The sequence below is a fragment of the Aristolochia californica genome, unplaced genomic scaffold (assembly GCF_029961685.1).
Source record: "Aristolochia californica isolate CCGP_79_NKW_82.1479 unplaced genomic scaffold, dmAriCali1.0.hap1 SCAF_9, whole genome shotgun sequence".
Classification (NCBI taxonomy): domain Eukaryota; kingdom Viridiplantae; phylum Streptophyta; class Magnoliopsida; order Piperales; family Aristolochiaceae; genus Aristolochia; species Aristolochia californica.
This window is the reverse complement of record NW_027182290.1, coordinates 3,980,035-3,996,656: the sequence shown is the minus strand read 5'-3', so window position 1 is coordinate 3,996,656 and position 16,622 is coordinate 3,980,035. Positions and strand designations below refer to the sequence as shown.

Genomic DNA, 16,622 nt, shown 5'->3' with positions numbered 1-16,622 from the left:
ACACTGGTATTTCTACCGATCAAAATCTCAAATTGATTTGAAAAATGACTCTCTGATTAACACCACAACCTACAACCATTATTAATGTTGGGTAGTGTAGAAGGGAGCAAAATTTCAAAGTTTTGACAAAAATGCTTGTTTCTCCTCAAGGTTGGAATATATGGAAAATGAAGCGAAGTCGATTACGAAAGTGTTGACGTAAGTCAGGGAAGAGAGAAACCGGAGGAAATTTGGTTTCTTGAGTGATAGTCACGAGTGGACCGTTTCTTTCGCCACCAAGAAATCAGGGTGAAGCTTCACCATTAAGCTTTTCAAAGTAGGTGGTGGAAGTTTAAATTTCAGGAATGAATTCTTAATTTTCTTCTGGGGAGGCTTGCAAGGTGAATCTGCCTTGGAATTGACAACCACCCTTGGTGGAAATTTTTTTAAACTTTTGGCGTCGTTGATCAGCTGAACTACTTGCAGCAAAGATGTTAATGGAGGAACTTTTTTTTTTTTTTTTTTTTTCTGCTTTTACTGTATTCCCTCTGATCAAGACAATAATGATTGATTAAATTGAACTGAAGCCACTAAGGCAAAGAGTTTCTGATATCATGAACACAGGGCAACCACCACCGGTGGTTTTGTCTAGTCTTAACCACTCTGTTCTGAGGCTGATGGGTCTACAGGGAAATTGGTTTGAACTTCTTGCCTTTCTCCAATTTACAGTTTAATAAAATCTCAAACAAGAATCGATTAAGTCACCGGGGTTGGACTAGGACTAATCAACAACTTACTTCATGGGGTAATTTACCATACATCAGGGAGAATGTGGCTACCGATTAATCAAGTTACTAATGAGATTAAAGGATAAGTGACACGAAGAGCATTAAGACCAGGACAAATTCTTCAGTTTAGGTGAGGCCCCAAGAGTCCTAAAGCTGAGGTCATGCGCTTTGATTCTTAGTGAATATGAACTGTCTCTCTCTTCTTTCTTTCAAAAGCTTAAATATCTGTAGAGGTTGACTGAATTGCACCTGGGACAATCTGAACAGAGTCATATCATGAAGTAGAGAAAGTTTTATTCTAAGGTATAAATACCCAAATGAAATATCTGACTGCATTGAGATTACGTGTTGAAACGATTAATAGCATTGAGTTCTTTGTAATATCCGTGACAATGGATTTCAGGCTTTCACACAGAAAAACCAAGTGAACTGAAATTGGACTATTTCAAAGCATCAGGAATTTTCCTAAGAAGACCCACAAAGTTAAAGAATAAAAGCTTGAAAGTTTCATTATGACAAAATGTTTTGCTGAGACAAATCAGAAGAACCAAAAATAAGCTTAATTTTCAAGGATTGGATTGGATTGGATTGACTAAGAAAGTAGACCTCTTTTGGTGTTGCTTGGAACTTCACATTTCTTAAATTATGATTTAGCATTCTAACAACTAATTAGGATCTTGAATTGAAAGGTTTGACCCCAACAACTACTGAAAGGTACAAAACAGAGCAAGACAGCTGCATGGGTATAATTTATGTAGCTTTTGAATACTACATACGCAGTATGTTGACCAAAACAGTGTAGTTCTATTCCCCCTCATGAACTAACCTGATTAGGACGTGATGGTCACCATTGCCTGGGCGTCCCTGTTTTGCAAGAGAAGTCTAATGTGTAAGTCAATTTTTCCTACCAATATACCTAAAGGTGCTTGGGTGTTAATAGAAACTCTTTTCTATCCAGAAATAAAAACTATAAATATCATCTTACAACAGGATAGTATATTGTCTACATGAGGCATAATCCAGAATTTTATCTTCAGGAGTTCTTGAATGGCAACATGAATTGCCTCTCAGTTGAAATTTCATAATCCAAATTTTATTTTCAGGAGTTCTTCTAGGATACATGACTAACCACTCAGTTGAAATATCTGCATGTAATAACTACAATTTATCTAAGATAAAAATGAAGAAACTAGACCTCTCCTGCATATATATAACCTTTCACTAGAAGCAGCAGGAAAATTTCAAATTACTCGGAACCATCACCTAACCAGTGGTGACCACACTGTCTGGAAGGGTCAAGTTAATGTACAAGAAACCACAAGAAAAGGAATCAGACAAATCCCATCAGAGACTAGGTTTCATAGCATAAATAACTGTGATTGATGACAACAACTCACTCTTCAACATGCCGAAAACTGTAATAAAAAAAAAAAAAAAAAACTAATAGAATAGAGAACTGACTCGCTTGTTGATCAACGAAAACGCACTTGCCAAGAACTCTTACCATGTCACCTGCTGCTTTGCTTTCACAACTCATCGTGGTCAAACTTTCCGTGTTACCAAATACGAATCTTACATCTTCTTCTTGAAGATAGGTATAACACAATCAGAAAAGAAATTTGTTTTGGAGACTTCTTCATTTTGCATTGGCCACTCGATTACCAATTTGAAAAGAATTAAGACGTCAATAATGGACAGAATAGCATTTGTTTGCACTCATTGACAGCTCGCATCAATCTTTCTCCGAGACAGTAGATTCTCAGGAGCTTTTGAATTCCCAAAAGGAACAACCTGAAAGCAGAATAGAAGAGTAGATAAATGTGAGATCCTCCTACATGTACAAGTTATAAACCAACGTCAGTTGAAAATAGTAATCAATATATATTACTTGATCATTGCTGGAAAAGTCAGCAGCGGTAGTCCTCACCCTTTTCTTCCTACTTTTGCTTTGCTCTTGTTCTTCACAGCAACAATTTTCATCCGTGAAATTCTGATCCGACACCTCTGTAAAAATCAAACCAAATGGGGTATTAGCTGCAAGTGAGCTATAATTTGATATGAGATTAGCATTAACATTTTCACCTTTCATGTGTGTATATTTTTTTTTTCAATTTTAGATCCTTATTGTATCTTTTATTACAATGAGGAAGAAAAAATGGGTTTCAAGCATAAGATACTGTAATAAAGGAAATGGATTTGTTGAGTTGAATTAATTTCACGATTCCACCAAGCTAATGAGTTTCTATGGCAGTGGAATCAATTGCAGAGTTTGGTTTGATTTGAAGAACATATTATGCTTTAGCAACTGAATCGGCACAATCCACAGGTTCAGTAGATGTCCAGTTTGGTGATTCAACTCACCTATCCCAGTACCTGGTTGATGAACATAGGTAACATTGCTCCTGCATCATACAATAACTTTTTTGTTGCAGTGGCCAACAGATTGTTTTAAGAATAAAGTGATTAAGACAGTATAAGTCATGACTAGAGCTTATTTGATCGCAGTGCCTTCCCCAGATTTGTCCAGGAAGGTTAATTAAGAACTGGGCAAGCCGCACCATCTCTTCCCAAAGTGGTGTTTAAGCTTCTAGAAAATTTCAGTTTGTAATTTGACGAAATAACTAAAAACAAAATTGATCCAAACCATGGGAGAATGAATATCTCTTGTATGTTTACAGTATCATGCTGACTACAGTCACAGTGAAGTATTTGTTTAATATCCACAACGCACCTTCAATAAGCATAAATTACAAGTTCTCCTTGTTCAGGAAGACAGGTTAAATAAAGATGAACTCATGCTCTCCAAAATGACCTACTCTAAGTTCAATTTAGTAAGCCAGACATCACCCAGTTCAAGTAAATGCATTGGACCATAATTGTATAATCCCTATCATGATGAATGAATGAAATCACAGAGACAGAGAAATTTACATGCTACATTCTCTTTCACACTAGCTTTACTTTAAAAAAAAAAAAAACAGAAGGGAATGTTAGGCTTAGGGTCAAATGCCGATTACTCAGTGAAAAATGTTAATTGCAGAACATTTAAGAGTCAAAACCAACTATTATTTGTCTTCAGAAACACAACCCATAAAGAATTGAGTCAATGTCTACAGATGGTAGATACAGCTAACTGCTCAGTTAACTAGAAAAATGATTTAGTATAGTGGCTAATAATATATAGTGATTATTGGTGTTAGGGGTGAGCATCATGTGCTTCACAATTGGTCTTTCAGCACCAAAGTTCCCCCTGCTCAGTTGCAGATACCACACCTTCTGAAATGGACTGAATCAACACTTATTCAATTCGAACATAAGAGATCAAGTGAAGCCCAGCTCCTCATACCCACTCAGGCATGACTCTACTTCTTTAAAATTTGTATTACATTGACCGACTCAAATATTTCGTCGTGTTATAGCTCTGAAGTGTTCACTTCAAAATTTGCTTTGCTAATAATTGACCACATGAGTGAAAACACTCATGAATAAGTGCAACATTCAGATAATAGTAGGAAGCAAAGGACTGACATTCAGATGATAGTAGAAAGCAAGGACTGTGTCCTTACAGCATGTAAGTGAAATATATACTTAACAATAGCAAAAAGGAATTATCTGCATATTGCGTGTCTCACTCAAATTAAGAAACGTCTCTTAGAGTTTGAAGCTCATCACATCAACTTTGGACAAGTATACAGCAGTTACTTTTTTTTGTTTTTTTTTTTTGAACTTACAGTTATCTTCTCCACCAGTTTCAGGAAAAATGCTAAATGATATTTGTGATCTGCATTTAAATATCGACATCTGAGATTTTCAGATGCTTCCTTTATGTTAAGCATGAAACAGAATTGTTGATATGTTTACAGTGACTAATTCATGCTTCTCTTAAGCCCGGAGCCTGGGTACACAATTTTGGCTGGGTCAAAATTATATTTACAGTTTAAGCATGAAACAGAATTGTTGATATGTTTACAGTGACTAATTCATGCTTCTCTGGGTACACAATTTTGGCTGGGTCAAAATTATATTTACAGTTTAACTGTAATGAAGTTTTATGGAATGTAAAACATTTACAGCATCAAGCTATATTGATAGACAGAGTCATATAAGCGGAATTTTCTACATGAAACTGAAAAAGTTAATACGTAGCTAGAAATTTGTAAACCTAATAATGTAGTAGTGCTTAGTAATTGTTGATATGTTTACATTAAACTCGTTCCGGTTTATCCCCAAACAAACACATCATCGGATTTACATTTAGTATGAAAACACAAACCTGTGTCAGTTCATTGTTTAAATTATTTATTTATTTATTTATTTATTTTTGAAGGTCAGGACGACATTCATTGTTTAAATTATGTTAATTAACAATTGCAAAGACAGTAAAAGGAATCAAATGATAAGGAATTTAGAATGTTTTAGCTTACCAGTATCTATGCTGACAAAGTCTATTTTTGAGGCCAACTTTGAACATTTTGCTACTCCACAGTTAGTGATTCTGTGCTTTTTAACCAACCACCTATTCTCTTGAAGATGTGGTGATGCCACTTCTGGCGCTTTGACACAGGAAGGTGGCCTGTAGTGTTGAACCCATGGCTGTGCCAGTAGAGTCTCATTTCTAGCATCACGTGGACTACAGGTCTTTTCAAAATTGAGTTTCTCCCAGCAACCACTTCGTAGAACCTTAAACTGGCACACGGGAATAACACATTTACATAAGAATGAAAGACAAAGATGTCTAGGCTAGACAAACATTAGGTATGATGTCAAACCTGGCCAGAGGAGAAACAGCTGGTGGAACTTGATTGGGAACAGTTGGGACCTTTTGCCTCTTTTCCTCTTGGATACCAATCAAGCGACTCCATCGAACCATACTTGTGGTTGTATAGTTGGTTGACAAAAGATGCTTCAATGAAATTGAGATACAAACTATGTTTCTCATCTGTCCATTCAGCGCATGTGGACTCTTCTATTGGATGCTCCTGATAGGAAAATTTTCTGTTGTCATTCATTTATAAACATAATACATTTTGGCATAATTAAAACGGAGAGGAACAACAAAAAAATTCGAACAAAGGAATCAATTTTCAAGGCTTCAATCAAGTAATAAATCTTAGAGAAACCTTACTCTTGTTTCTACGTGATTTAAAGAAAACTCGCCTGTAAAACTCTAAGCATCGGATCAAAGGTAAAATTGAAAAATTATCCATCTCGTTTAACAGAAGTTTCCTTAAAAAGATTTAACACAGGGTGAAATAAGACACACAAGGATTAGATTAAGATGTTGGAAAATCCCAGAAACCTAACGCCAGCCAGAAGACAACGTGATAATTCTCAAACGTAGAGATGAACCACTGATTTAAACGAATGGAAGGAGGAGTCTCTCAAAAAGTTGAATTCCTTTTTTCAATTCAAGATTTTAAAATATAAATTATCAGTATTACCCAGAGATAAATAAAATCTGGACCATCAGTACCCAGCAAACTCTTATTCAATTCACCATCAGTAACCAGAAAACAACATATTATGGTTTTCTAGTAACTAAGAGAATAGAGATTCAAACAATACAACGAAATATCACAACAGGAATCAACAATGCATCCAGAACAATGACAAACTTGCAGGCAGAAAGTAAACCAAATAGGTGCAATTACAGTATTATTGAGCTTAGTGAGAGAATATCATGAAAATAAATTGAACCCATAGAGAATTTTTTTCCGAAAATTACCACTCGTACGTTCTCTTTGGGCCCGACAACACCCTCAGCATTATCCTCCGTAACAACAGAAATCTCTGCACCAGAACTCATCTGATTCACCGCCTCTAAACCGTCACCCAAGCGAAACGAAAGAATTCAGTACTAAAAACTCGCTCAAAATCTCATTCACCGAAGAGAGAAATATTCTCCAACGTCCTCCTCTTTCCAGCGTTCTTTTTCGGCGGAGCGCGACCCTCTGGAGAAGGGAAAAAAGAGGGGAAAAGAGCACAAGGAGTAGGGCGTGTGGGGTCGGTCCGTGCTCACGTGGAACACTTTTTATACGTGTCAATACCGTCAAAGGTAGGACACGTCAGAGAGGCACATAATATCTTGTCCCTCTTGCCTCATTCAAGGCCAGATATTTTGTGAGGAGAAAAGATCTCAGCAAAAGGTATGGCCACGTGTGAGGAGAGAATGGATGGGACGACCGACTACGAGCGCCCGCGAGGCAGCTTAGCTTTCCTGAGATAAGAGTTCAGAGGAGGCGAGTCTGGGCCATGCAATTGGACCGGAAAATCCAGATTATAAAGAGCGACCCGTTTTCCCCCGCGGACCGAAACTACACCAGCTGTCGGACCGAACAAAAAAAACAAATGGACATTTAAGGTACCGAACCATGAAGGGCCACATATCCATTTCTCAAATAAGTGGGCCTATTCGGCCTCATCTTCACAGCAAAAAACACGTCCATACTCGAATACGTGGGCCTATATGAAAAGCCAGTTTCTAGCATGTAAAGGGGTGGGTAGGTGTATGGGCCGTCAAAATCTACCCTTCCAAATTTTTTTCCCAAAATCGAAGATGTATTAAATGTAAATCTGAAATTTTCACCAGGGTAACTCACTGCTTACAGTTAAAAGTGTCTAGTCTACTTCGAGTTATTTTGTTATATTTTAAATAGAAAACCCTAATAGCCACACCCTGGTGGGCCCCCATGACAGCCTTCAATTGACGTGTACTTTTCCTCTCTTGAATACCCACCGACCAGGAAAGCCCACCAACTGCCTCCTTTCCACTTTTCCCCACCCTTTACAGGGTGCCAGCCAGCCCACGGCATCTACCCGCCACCGCCAATTCCTGCCGGGCACGTGCTATAGTGTTCTCATGTCCCACGTCTACTTAGTTATTGGACAATACGTGGCAGTATGTTAGGACGGTCTGACGCCAGCAACTGATTTGTCGGGCCCACAGCATCTGATGATGTTGATTTTTGGAATTAGATAATTCATTAGATCAGATTCCAAACATTGAAATTACAATTCGATTAGGAAGAAGAAACCCTCTTTTCAAAGGCGGCATAAATGGTAAATAGAGATAAAAATAGAGCAAATCAAAGACATGGAGATTTGTCGTTCGTTTTTTTCTTTCTTTTTCTCCTTTCCTTCTCTTCCTCTTTGCTTTGATTTGATTTGGTTGCAGTAACATGAGGTGGTTGAATGAAGGGATGACAGATGTCTTCATGTGCTCTATGGTCTTTGCTTCCAAAACTTCGCAGGGAGGCCATCCTTGGGGACCGGGAATGGGCCATACTGAATCCCAATTTGGGATCCTACCACTTTCCACCTACACGCGCAGAAAAATTAAAAAGTTCTTCAGTGCCGATTAGTTCAACAGTTCCAAGATCCTCCTCTCTACGCCTACTCGGATTCTAATTCTTTATAGGTTTGATTCGTAAGAGAGGAATTATGGGTACCCAGTTTCTGTTTTTAAGTGATTGAAGAGAGAAAACTGAGTGAAGGACATCATCCATTAACCAGTTTCTGATTACCTGAACTTGGTGACCAGGTGGTGGATGAAGATGAAGCTTTCCAATTTGGCAAGCTCGTTGCCTGGGCATGCATGAACTCCATTGCCAAATGGTACGAAAGTGTTGGGTTTTGGAGAGACCTGAAAGGATCAGGAATTTTTTTATGAGCTCCGTGGAGTAGATGATCGGAAAGGAAACAGTTGGAAAAAGAAGATGGCTGAAATAAAATCTAAAGAAAAAGATCAACTGTCATACCTCGAACCTGGAAGGTTCAAACTTGTGAGGATCAGGGAAGAATTCTGGGTTGTGATGAATGTTCCTAAACAAGGGCATCACCTTCCAACCTTTGGGAATGAGATATCCTGCAACAACAACAGTTTCCACACAAGGGGGATTCACTTTTAGGGACTTTATTTCTTTCAGTAAAGGGACTCACCGACCAGAACCTATCCATTTGACTTCATTTATCGCCACAAATGATCTGCTCACCTTTGTACTCGACATCAGCAACCGCCTCTCTGAATGTGAATGAGATGATGCTTGACATCCTTAAGCTCTCCAGAATGACCTGAAATTAATCCTTTACTGCTTTCAGATTCCTTTCTTCTTCTTCTTCTCTTTTTTTTTTCCCTTGACCCATTAGATAAAAGAAAAAAAAAATTGATGAAAAGGAACAGCCATGGATGTGACATGAATATACAGTACAACCTTGTGAGTGAGTGGCATATTTCTTGTTTGGGCCCACGTCAATGGTCGCTTTCCTCCATCATTTGCTTCAAGAATTGCTCTTTGTTCGACCTGCAGGGAAAAAATATTCTCCATAAATTTACGATTCTGTTATTGTTAGTTAAGTGCTAGTTAGTGATTGAAATTTAAAGAAGGAGAAGCATTTTGCGGCTCCCCTCTTCTTCTTCTTCTCGTTTTTATTTCCATTACCCTAACAACTTCAAGCAGTTTCGGATCATCATGTAGGTACTTGACAATCCACGTCATGACACTAGCAGTGGTATCCTGTGCTGCGAAGAGAACGCCGATAATGTTGTCGGCGATCTGGTCGTCTGTCAGGACCATTCCCTTGTCGTCTTTCGAATTCATCAGACAGCCGAACAAATCCTTCTCGGTCGATCCCGTTTCCCTCCTATCTCTGACAATTTCACTCAGGATCTTGCTGAGTCTCTTCCTTGCCTTTGAGGAAGATGCAGAAGACAGAAAAAGGGTCAGCAGGGGACGTAAGTTGGATGCAGGAAACCGAGGGGGACGATAGGATAGAGCCTAGTCTTACCAGAACAGCGTTGTTGTAGAGCGTCCCTGGTATATTTGTAGGAAATGAGTTGTAGCCTTTGTCCAATATGCTATAATTCTTCTTCAGTTCCTCTCTGTACCTTGGGTTCAGTTGGCCGAAAATAGCGAGAACTCCCACATCAAATGCGTACTGCAAGATGGAAACGCAGATTAAAATATGACTGAGATGATTAAAAAGCATTGAAACTTCAAAACCGTTCAATAAAAGAACACAGAAAGATAATGGAACTCCGAGACCGAGACAAACCTAAAAAGTAAGAGAACCCAGATCATAGAATCTCTGCATGAGATAAAAAGAGTAGAAACAAAAGAAACCAACCTTCTTCATTTCACGAAAGGTGTTAACTTCCCGGCCTCCGTCCCACGAGTCGAGAAGAGAGACAGCAAAGGTTTCAATGTCCGGGACGAGATTTTTAATGGCTTCCGGCGTCAGCGAGCCTTGTACCAGCTTCCTCAGGCGCATGTGGTAGTCCCCCTGATGGAAGAATAGAGCAGAAGGTCCAATCATCTGTTCTTTGCTTTCAGGATATGTAGGCTTGAAGAGGTGCGCCTGGTTGACCAAGACAAACTTCGCCGCTTCAGGGCTCGCCAGCATGACACAAGGACATCCCAGCAAATGGGTCTTGAAAATCTCCCCATACCTACAATTCCAAGCACATTAAAGTTCAGCTCGTGTACAGGAGAATTAAAACCAGCGCAGAAAAAAGAACAACACGGAAAGCAAGAAGAAGAAAGAAGAACAGAAAAAAAAAAAAACGTTTTCTCAAGGAACCTTTTCTGCTTCCTCGCAAAGAAGTCATTTGGGTCATGCGAGTAGAATTGATGGGTCTCTCCTATGTAAGGCCATCCCATCGAACCAGGTGGTAGCTTAGCTCCCTTATGAGAGGATTTCCACTTCTGATTCCCCAACCACAAATACGAAACCACAGCGCAAACAAACAAGAAGAAGTAGAACAACAAAGAGCCCATCTCCATCATCCGGGGAAAAAAATGAAATGAAGATGGAAGAAGAGAGAGATCAGACTTAGAGACGCTTGTTTCGTAAAGTTTCTCCCTAATGCAGTCGGTATATTGCGATAGCAGTGGGAGCAATGGCTGATGATGATCAGAATCTGAGAAGCCAGATATTGTCTTGTGGGTTTCGAGAGGGAAGCCTGGGGAGCCTTTATATAGATTTACAGGACCTCAAGAGACGAGAGATACCAGACAGGGCCATCTCATGCGGTTCTAAGCTACTCCAACGCGTTGACCAACATAAATATTTACCCCCTCGTAAATATACCGAGCAAACCATTTTTAAAGACGATAATCCTCCAAATACTAAAGAGTAGAGATGAAAAAGCTGGGATTCTCTTACACAGATTACAGCAAAGAATGAACAGTAAGTAGGCCAAATTAGGCTTTTAATCTGATTAGTTTGTTTCCAAAACGAATTGAAACAGCGTTCCGATGCGGAAGCATCCAGTCAGGGATTTAGACTAAAGTTTGATCTTTATAACAGTAAATGTTTGGTAACCAACGTGTAAAGGGAATGAAAACCAGACGATAGGGTCGGCGGACCCTCCTCGAAATGGCAAGTTACCTCTTTTTCGAAAATTACTCCCCATTGAGTTTCCATAAGAAGTAATTTTCTTTAGCTTCTAATAAATGGTGTTTTTTGGATCGATCCCTCCAGAAAGAGGAGAGGAATTAATATGGTTTAGGGTGTGTTTACTCAAGAGAAGCGAGCCAGAAAGAATGGCGGAGAGCGTCGCCTGTACAAAATGGCTAGAATGGTTCCCTTGGCTTTAGGCAAAGAAGCCAACCACGGAACCGGCCAGAGAAAACGAGAACCTCCTTTCCTGCTCGCTTTAATTAGGTAACATATTGTTTCTTCAAGCTTAGTAAGATTAATAACGAGGCTTCTATTAATTGAAATTAGGAGGTTTCCAGACATTGACTAAAAACCAGATGTGATTGTGATCCGACGTAGCCTCACTAAGTAGTTCTATTTTGGACTTCACGACATTATGGATGAGTTTCCAGCAAATTCCCGCAATCTCCAAATGTCATTCATGTAACAGTTGATATATATATATATATATATATATATATATAATCCAGAGATTGGCCAGCCGAGTGATTTTGATTTTGGATTTCACGACAACCTCCATCTATGACTTTCCAGTAATCCTGTTGATTTTGATTTAAGTAATCTGAGAGGATATCAGGGATTAATCCATTATTTGTTTACATAAAAGGTAGACTTGGACTAAATATGGTTCTCTATTCAAACGTAGATAGGGGCGGTATGAAGCCGAACCGACGCGCAAACTGTTTGAGTTTAGTTTAGTTCAGTTTTTACTTGAGCTTGGCTCGAGCTCAAACTTGAAATAAGGTTCGCTAATTATAACAAGTCAAACTTGAGATTTTCCAAGTTCAGTATGTTAGCTCGTGAGCCGACTTATTAGTATAGATTTTTTTACGAAAATATTTTTTGTGTTAGTTGTTTTTATTTACCTCAAACCTCAAAGACGATAGATCGTTCAACCCTCAACATATTTATTGTTTTCCAATTGAATAAACACTATTGAATTGATGGAGGTATGTGCTCTTTCTTTTAAGTCTATTAAGTTAGTTATTTTATATTAGTATGTTCCAGTCTTGGACTCCTCTTTAATAGCTTGCAGTTCAATGGTACTAAGCTCATCACTCTATTCTCTTAATTTATTTTTTGTAATTTTTTATATTTATAGTTTTAAATATAGGTCGGAGCTCGATCCCCCGCTCGAGTTCGAGTTTAAAATCGATTTAAAATTTTTGGGCTCAAGCTCGAGTTTGAAGTATTCAAATCAAACCAAGTTCGAACATATGCATCGATGTCACCCTTATGCATAGATAAACAAATCTAGTTTATATTTTTAAGTAGTGCATATGATGGTCCTAGTTTCTTGGATCTTGTTTGCAATGTTTCGAGCCAGAAGAAGCCGGCTGGTCAAAGGACAACTAGTCCATGCATCTTTGACTCTAGCCATGGTTTGATAGGAAGATCCCCACGAAGCATGGTTTGAGACAATAATCAAAGTCCATTATTTGCATGGAATTACAAGAACAGACAGCCTGAATTGTTGCCTCTAGAAATTAAAACTTCTTTATATGGTGGTAAGGGTTAAAAAGAAACAAGAAGAGTGTATAAGACCACAAATACAAGGAATTTTTAACAAAAATCTCATTGAATAGAAGAAAGATACTTAGTCTCTTAATCACTTTAGACCTACTGCATGGCCAATTAATGAAAGGCAAAACAAGGATAATGAACAATTTGCCAAGAATTGTCTCCTTCCGTTCTGGCTTAAGTTTTGGCACGTTAATCATTATTCTTACACATGCACAATTCTATGTCTCTTCACTCCCATCCTTTCTCTACCAAATATCTCCCATTGAGTGGTCATCAGTTGTCCTCGCTTTATATGTAACTGAAATGATTCCAAAATTGTGGAGCTGAAGCTTTACTGTCGTACGTTTTGTTTGGTTTAGACTTTTAATACGAAGAATGATGATTTGATCTGTAATGAACTTAGATTCATGCATGCATCGACAGGTTTGTTCAGAAGATCATTGACAGTAGTCGTGCATTTGAGATCAGGCTCGAGAAATTTGAAAGAAACTGTAAGTATGTTTTGACATGGATCAGGGTCAGTGACCTCTTCTTCTTTCTCGTATGGAAACATATTCCAGAGAAGAAGTATTTCTTAGAGGATGCTACAAGAAGACTTAGGTTTTGCTGAGAATAACGTCGAGCGTCTGAGAGAAGAATCTCAGGGAAAATTTCCGGATGACTTTTCTGATGGGCACCGACCTCCACCTCCTCTCGTACCCCAAATCAGTACAAAACGTACCCGACGATTCCTTTTGTATGTTCTCCTCATCTCTCTCTCCGATGCTCAATGGGAAGTCACATCCACCCAGAAGAACTTCCAGTTCGCCGCTTCCATTGGTGTTTCCCCTGGGACCCACAAAAAAAGGAAGAAAACCCATCCTCTCGTGACACTACCCGGCGGGTCCCTCCCTCCTTCGGGCTATTGAAGAGAACCCTGAAGCTTTCCTTGTGTGTGTTCTTGCAGGGAAACCTTCTCAGAGTGTGCACACTCCCGCAGCTCAGGCTTGCCTTCACCTCCATGAACAATCGTAGGCTCAGAAAATTCTACCAGAGATACGTGGATCCATCGTCAAACCTCTTGGATCGACACGTATCAAATGCCGATAAGCTGTTTTTTACTGGTTATAGTAGATTTCCTTATACTGAAGGTGTCAACAAGACGGACTTCCAATAATGGCTACTATCTGCGGTAGATCAGAGTTTGAAGCACGGATGGTTTTCTTCTTTCTTCGTGAGTGAATCCTCCAATGGACCACTTCGTGATGCTGATCATTTGGCTTCCCATGGTCGGTACAGGTGGGATTGCCATAGATTGCATTTGGTTTGCGTTACTAAGGCTTTGTTTGGAACTTCCAATCTCATATGACAAGATGAGAGAGAAAGAGACAAAGGGTGTTTGATTTCTTTTCATATGGGTTGGTAATTCAGTCATCTCGATGATGAAAGGATACAGCCTAGAGTAGTCCTGTCTTGCATGAAGATGCATAGGATATTGTTAAACCAACCAAAAGAATCAAGAAGGGGTGTTTGCTATTATAGGGGAAACGATAGTTATCAATTCATGAAATCACTATAGCCATGTTAAAAAGTCCAGCAAAGTTGGTAGACGAGACGAATGTCAGGGATGGACACAAGTCAATCAGACAAAAAGAAAAAGGGGTGTCAAAGTGGAAGATTCTTTACCCCTTTGATTTACTTAGCTCAGGAGGTGGGTGAAGTTGGGTCCAAGATTCATCCCAAAATGACTAACAAACTTAGGAAGTCTTTTTCCCAACTAATAAACTCATGATCGATGTGGGATTATTCCTTAACACTCCCCCTCATGTGTAGTCTTCTTTTGTAACTAGTAAAAAACCTCTTTTCTAACTAATAAACTCAAGATCCTTGTACTCGCTCTTGCAAAGCTTATAAATAAATCTTGGAAGGAGTATCGATAGTAGGACTCTTAAGTCTTATCTGACTGAAACTAATGCAGAAGGGAACAAATAACATGTGTTTTATCACCGTGAGTGTACAAAATTTAAATCTTGATTTATGAGTAGCAACGATGCAATGATATAAGCAAACCTTGTGTGGTCCATGGAGGGAATTTTGAATTTTCATGATTTCAGAAATGGATCCCACCCATGTCGTGAGATGAGGGTGAAAGCTCCCAAAGTCTTTTTGGGGACCCTTGACCACTTTCCTAAAGCCGAATTACACAATATCAAAAAGAACCTTTGTCGTGGGTGTTCAACATCCATTAAAAGATGAAAAGAAGGAGATCAAGAAAGTAACAAGAGAAGGATATTTTATTGTAAGTTTTACAGCTGGATGCAATGTTGTGAGGAGCTTCTTTAGTTCTTGGTGGACTTCCAGGTCCTGGATTCCTTATTCTATTAATCAAATCTTGTTGTCTGCCGTGTGGATCGATGTGGTCTCTGAAGTATGCTTTTACCGCCCACAAGAGCCACATAAGATGCTCCTCCCTGCCTGCCTGCCTTCCTGCACGAACCAGGACATAAACGCCACAGACACCACAGAAACCCAGTGCTTAAGACTGATCAAAATGCAAAGTAGAAGCGTCATGAAGATCAGGTATCGATATCCTTGACCATCTCCTGCAGTGCTTTTGAAAAGGATAACAACCCATTGCAATGCTTATTGTCTCCTTCCTCAAGTCGGCTGATTCCACCACCCAGCAGCCCCATGCTCTTTCCTCTGCTCGGAATAAAAACCCTGGTCACCATCAAATATCTGACTCCAGAAAACAACAAACCCCTCTGATGAAAAAATCGAAGGAGAGAAAGATCACTACGACCGGAAATCTAATTCTGGGTACTTCTCTGTTTTGGAACAAATTGTTTCAGAATTCAGTGCAGCTGCAATTCAGACGAGACTATACATAAGGCTTGCTTTCCAGAACAAGAACACAGTTATTTTGGCCGTTATAATGATGGAGATAAACCTGTGCGTGCTGTAAGATGATATGCAAATCTATCTATCTAGCTTCCATATCCCTCCATATCTATTGGGCTAAAAAGAAAAATAGGCCTACCGTCTACAGTTACTCCTTTGGAATATACGGCGGCCTATTTTCGGATAAGTAAGAGACAGAGAGAGCGCGAGAAGGGGCGGAGTGCGAGCTAAGTGGAGAGGCCAAGATGGATGAAGACAAGTCCTTAGATTTGCCAATCCAATCACTGTCGAGAGGAAGGTTTGAATAGCTCGGAGGAGGAGAACCCACCTCACGCATGACATCATCAGTCATCATACATGATGATAGAGAAGTTTCGATGTGAGACCAATAGGAGGAGGAGGAGGAGGAAATGACCAACCTGTATGAATTATTGCCACAATGGTGGGATCCACCCGAATTCTGGGACTTGCATTCTGACAATTTGGGAAGTGGCCCCCCTCTTCAAAGAGGGAGGTACTGTCATCTTCCTCCTCGCTCTCTGTAGTGTCTACAGCCAGCCATCAGTAGAGGCAACAGCCAACAGCCACTTGCTTTCAATGATGCACAGTACGCCTGCCTAACCAAACGCGGCAAAGCTTCGACACGTGTCGGCTGCAGAGTTGGTTCTCCGCTCCCATGGCTGTCGTTGGAAGGACACTCCACTCAAGATCCAGGATGATCGCTCATGGCTGATATCCAGTCCACAGATTCCTGCTGTGGCACGGTCACCTCATGACTGTTTAGTTGGCAACCAAGGTTGAAGAAAGAAAGGTTGATCCAAAAAATCCAAAGAAAACGTGGGAGAAAAGGTTATAGAGTTTGTTCTCTAATGGGTGGGGGGAAGTTTTGTTGAACTCATGGAAAAACCTGTTTTCTGGAGAAAACTTTGCGACTCTGGAATCTAGAATGTTGAATATCTGATAAAAAAAAAAAGGATAAAGACTAAAACTCTGCAATGAAGGAATCCTGTTTTT

At 39.6% G+C, this 16,622-nt stretch overlaps 2 protein-coding genes across 3 annotated transcripts; both read right to left on the bottom strand.

The window, feature by feature from the left end:
- Window positions 1–1,948: 1,948 nt before the first annotated feature.
- Window positions 1,949–6,704, bottom strand: LOC137942043 (cold-regulated protein 27-like). 2 transcript variants are annotated; one of them, XM_068787716.1, is made up of 5 exons: window positions 6,493–6,704; window positions 5,537–5,746; window positions 5,192–5,453; window positions 2,656–2,771; window positions 1,949–2,558 (listed from the first exon to the last, which is right to left on the bottom strand). In XM_068787716.1, the coding sequence occupies exons 1-5, from the start codon at window positions 6,571–6,573 to the stop codon at window positions 2,484–2,486; spliced, it is 744 nt and encodes a 247-aa protein (XP_068643817.1). In that variant the 5' UTR covers window positions 6,574–6,704; the 3' UTR covers window positions 1,949–2,483. The 2 variants fall into 2 exon arrangements, with proteins under 2 accessions (XP_068643817.1, XP_068643818.1); XM_068787717.1 differs by having other exon boundaries at window positions 2,695–2,771.
- Window positions 6,705–7,430: 726 nt separating this feature from the next.
- LOC137940373 (abscisic acid 8'-hydroxylase CYP707A1-like) lies at window positions 7,431–10,690 on the bottom strand. The gene is made up of 9 exons (XM_068785405.1): window positions 10,344–10,690; window positions 9,891–10,212; window positions 9,552–9,701; window positions 9,206–9,454; window positions 8,978–9,067; window positions 8,759–8,837; window positions 8,525–8,631; window positions 8,291–8,409; window positions 7,431–8,085 (listed from the first exon to the last, which is right to left on the bottom strand). The coding sequence occupies exons 1-9, from the start codon at window positions 10,547–10,549 to the stop codon at window positions 7,989–7,991; spliced, it is 1,419 nt and encodes a 472-aa protein (XP_068641506.1). The 5' UTR covers window positions 10,550–10,690; the 3' UTR covers window positions 7,431–7,988.
- Between the last annotated feature and the right edge of the window lie 5,932 nt (window positions 10,691–16,622).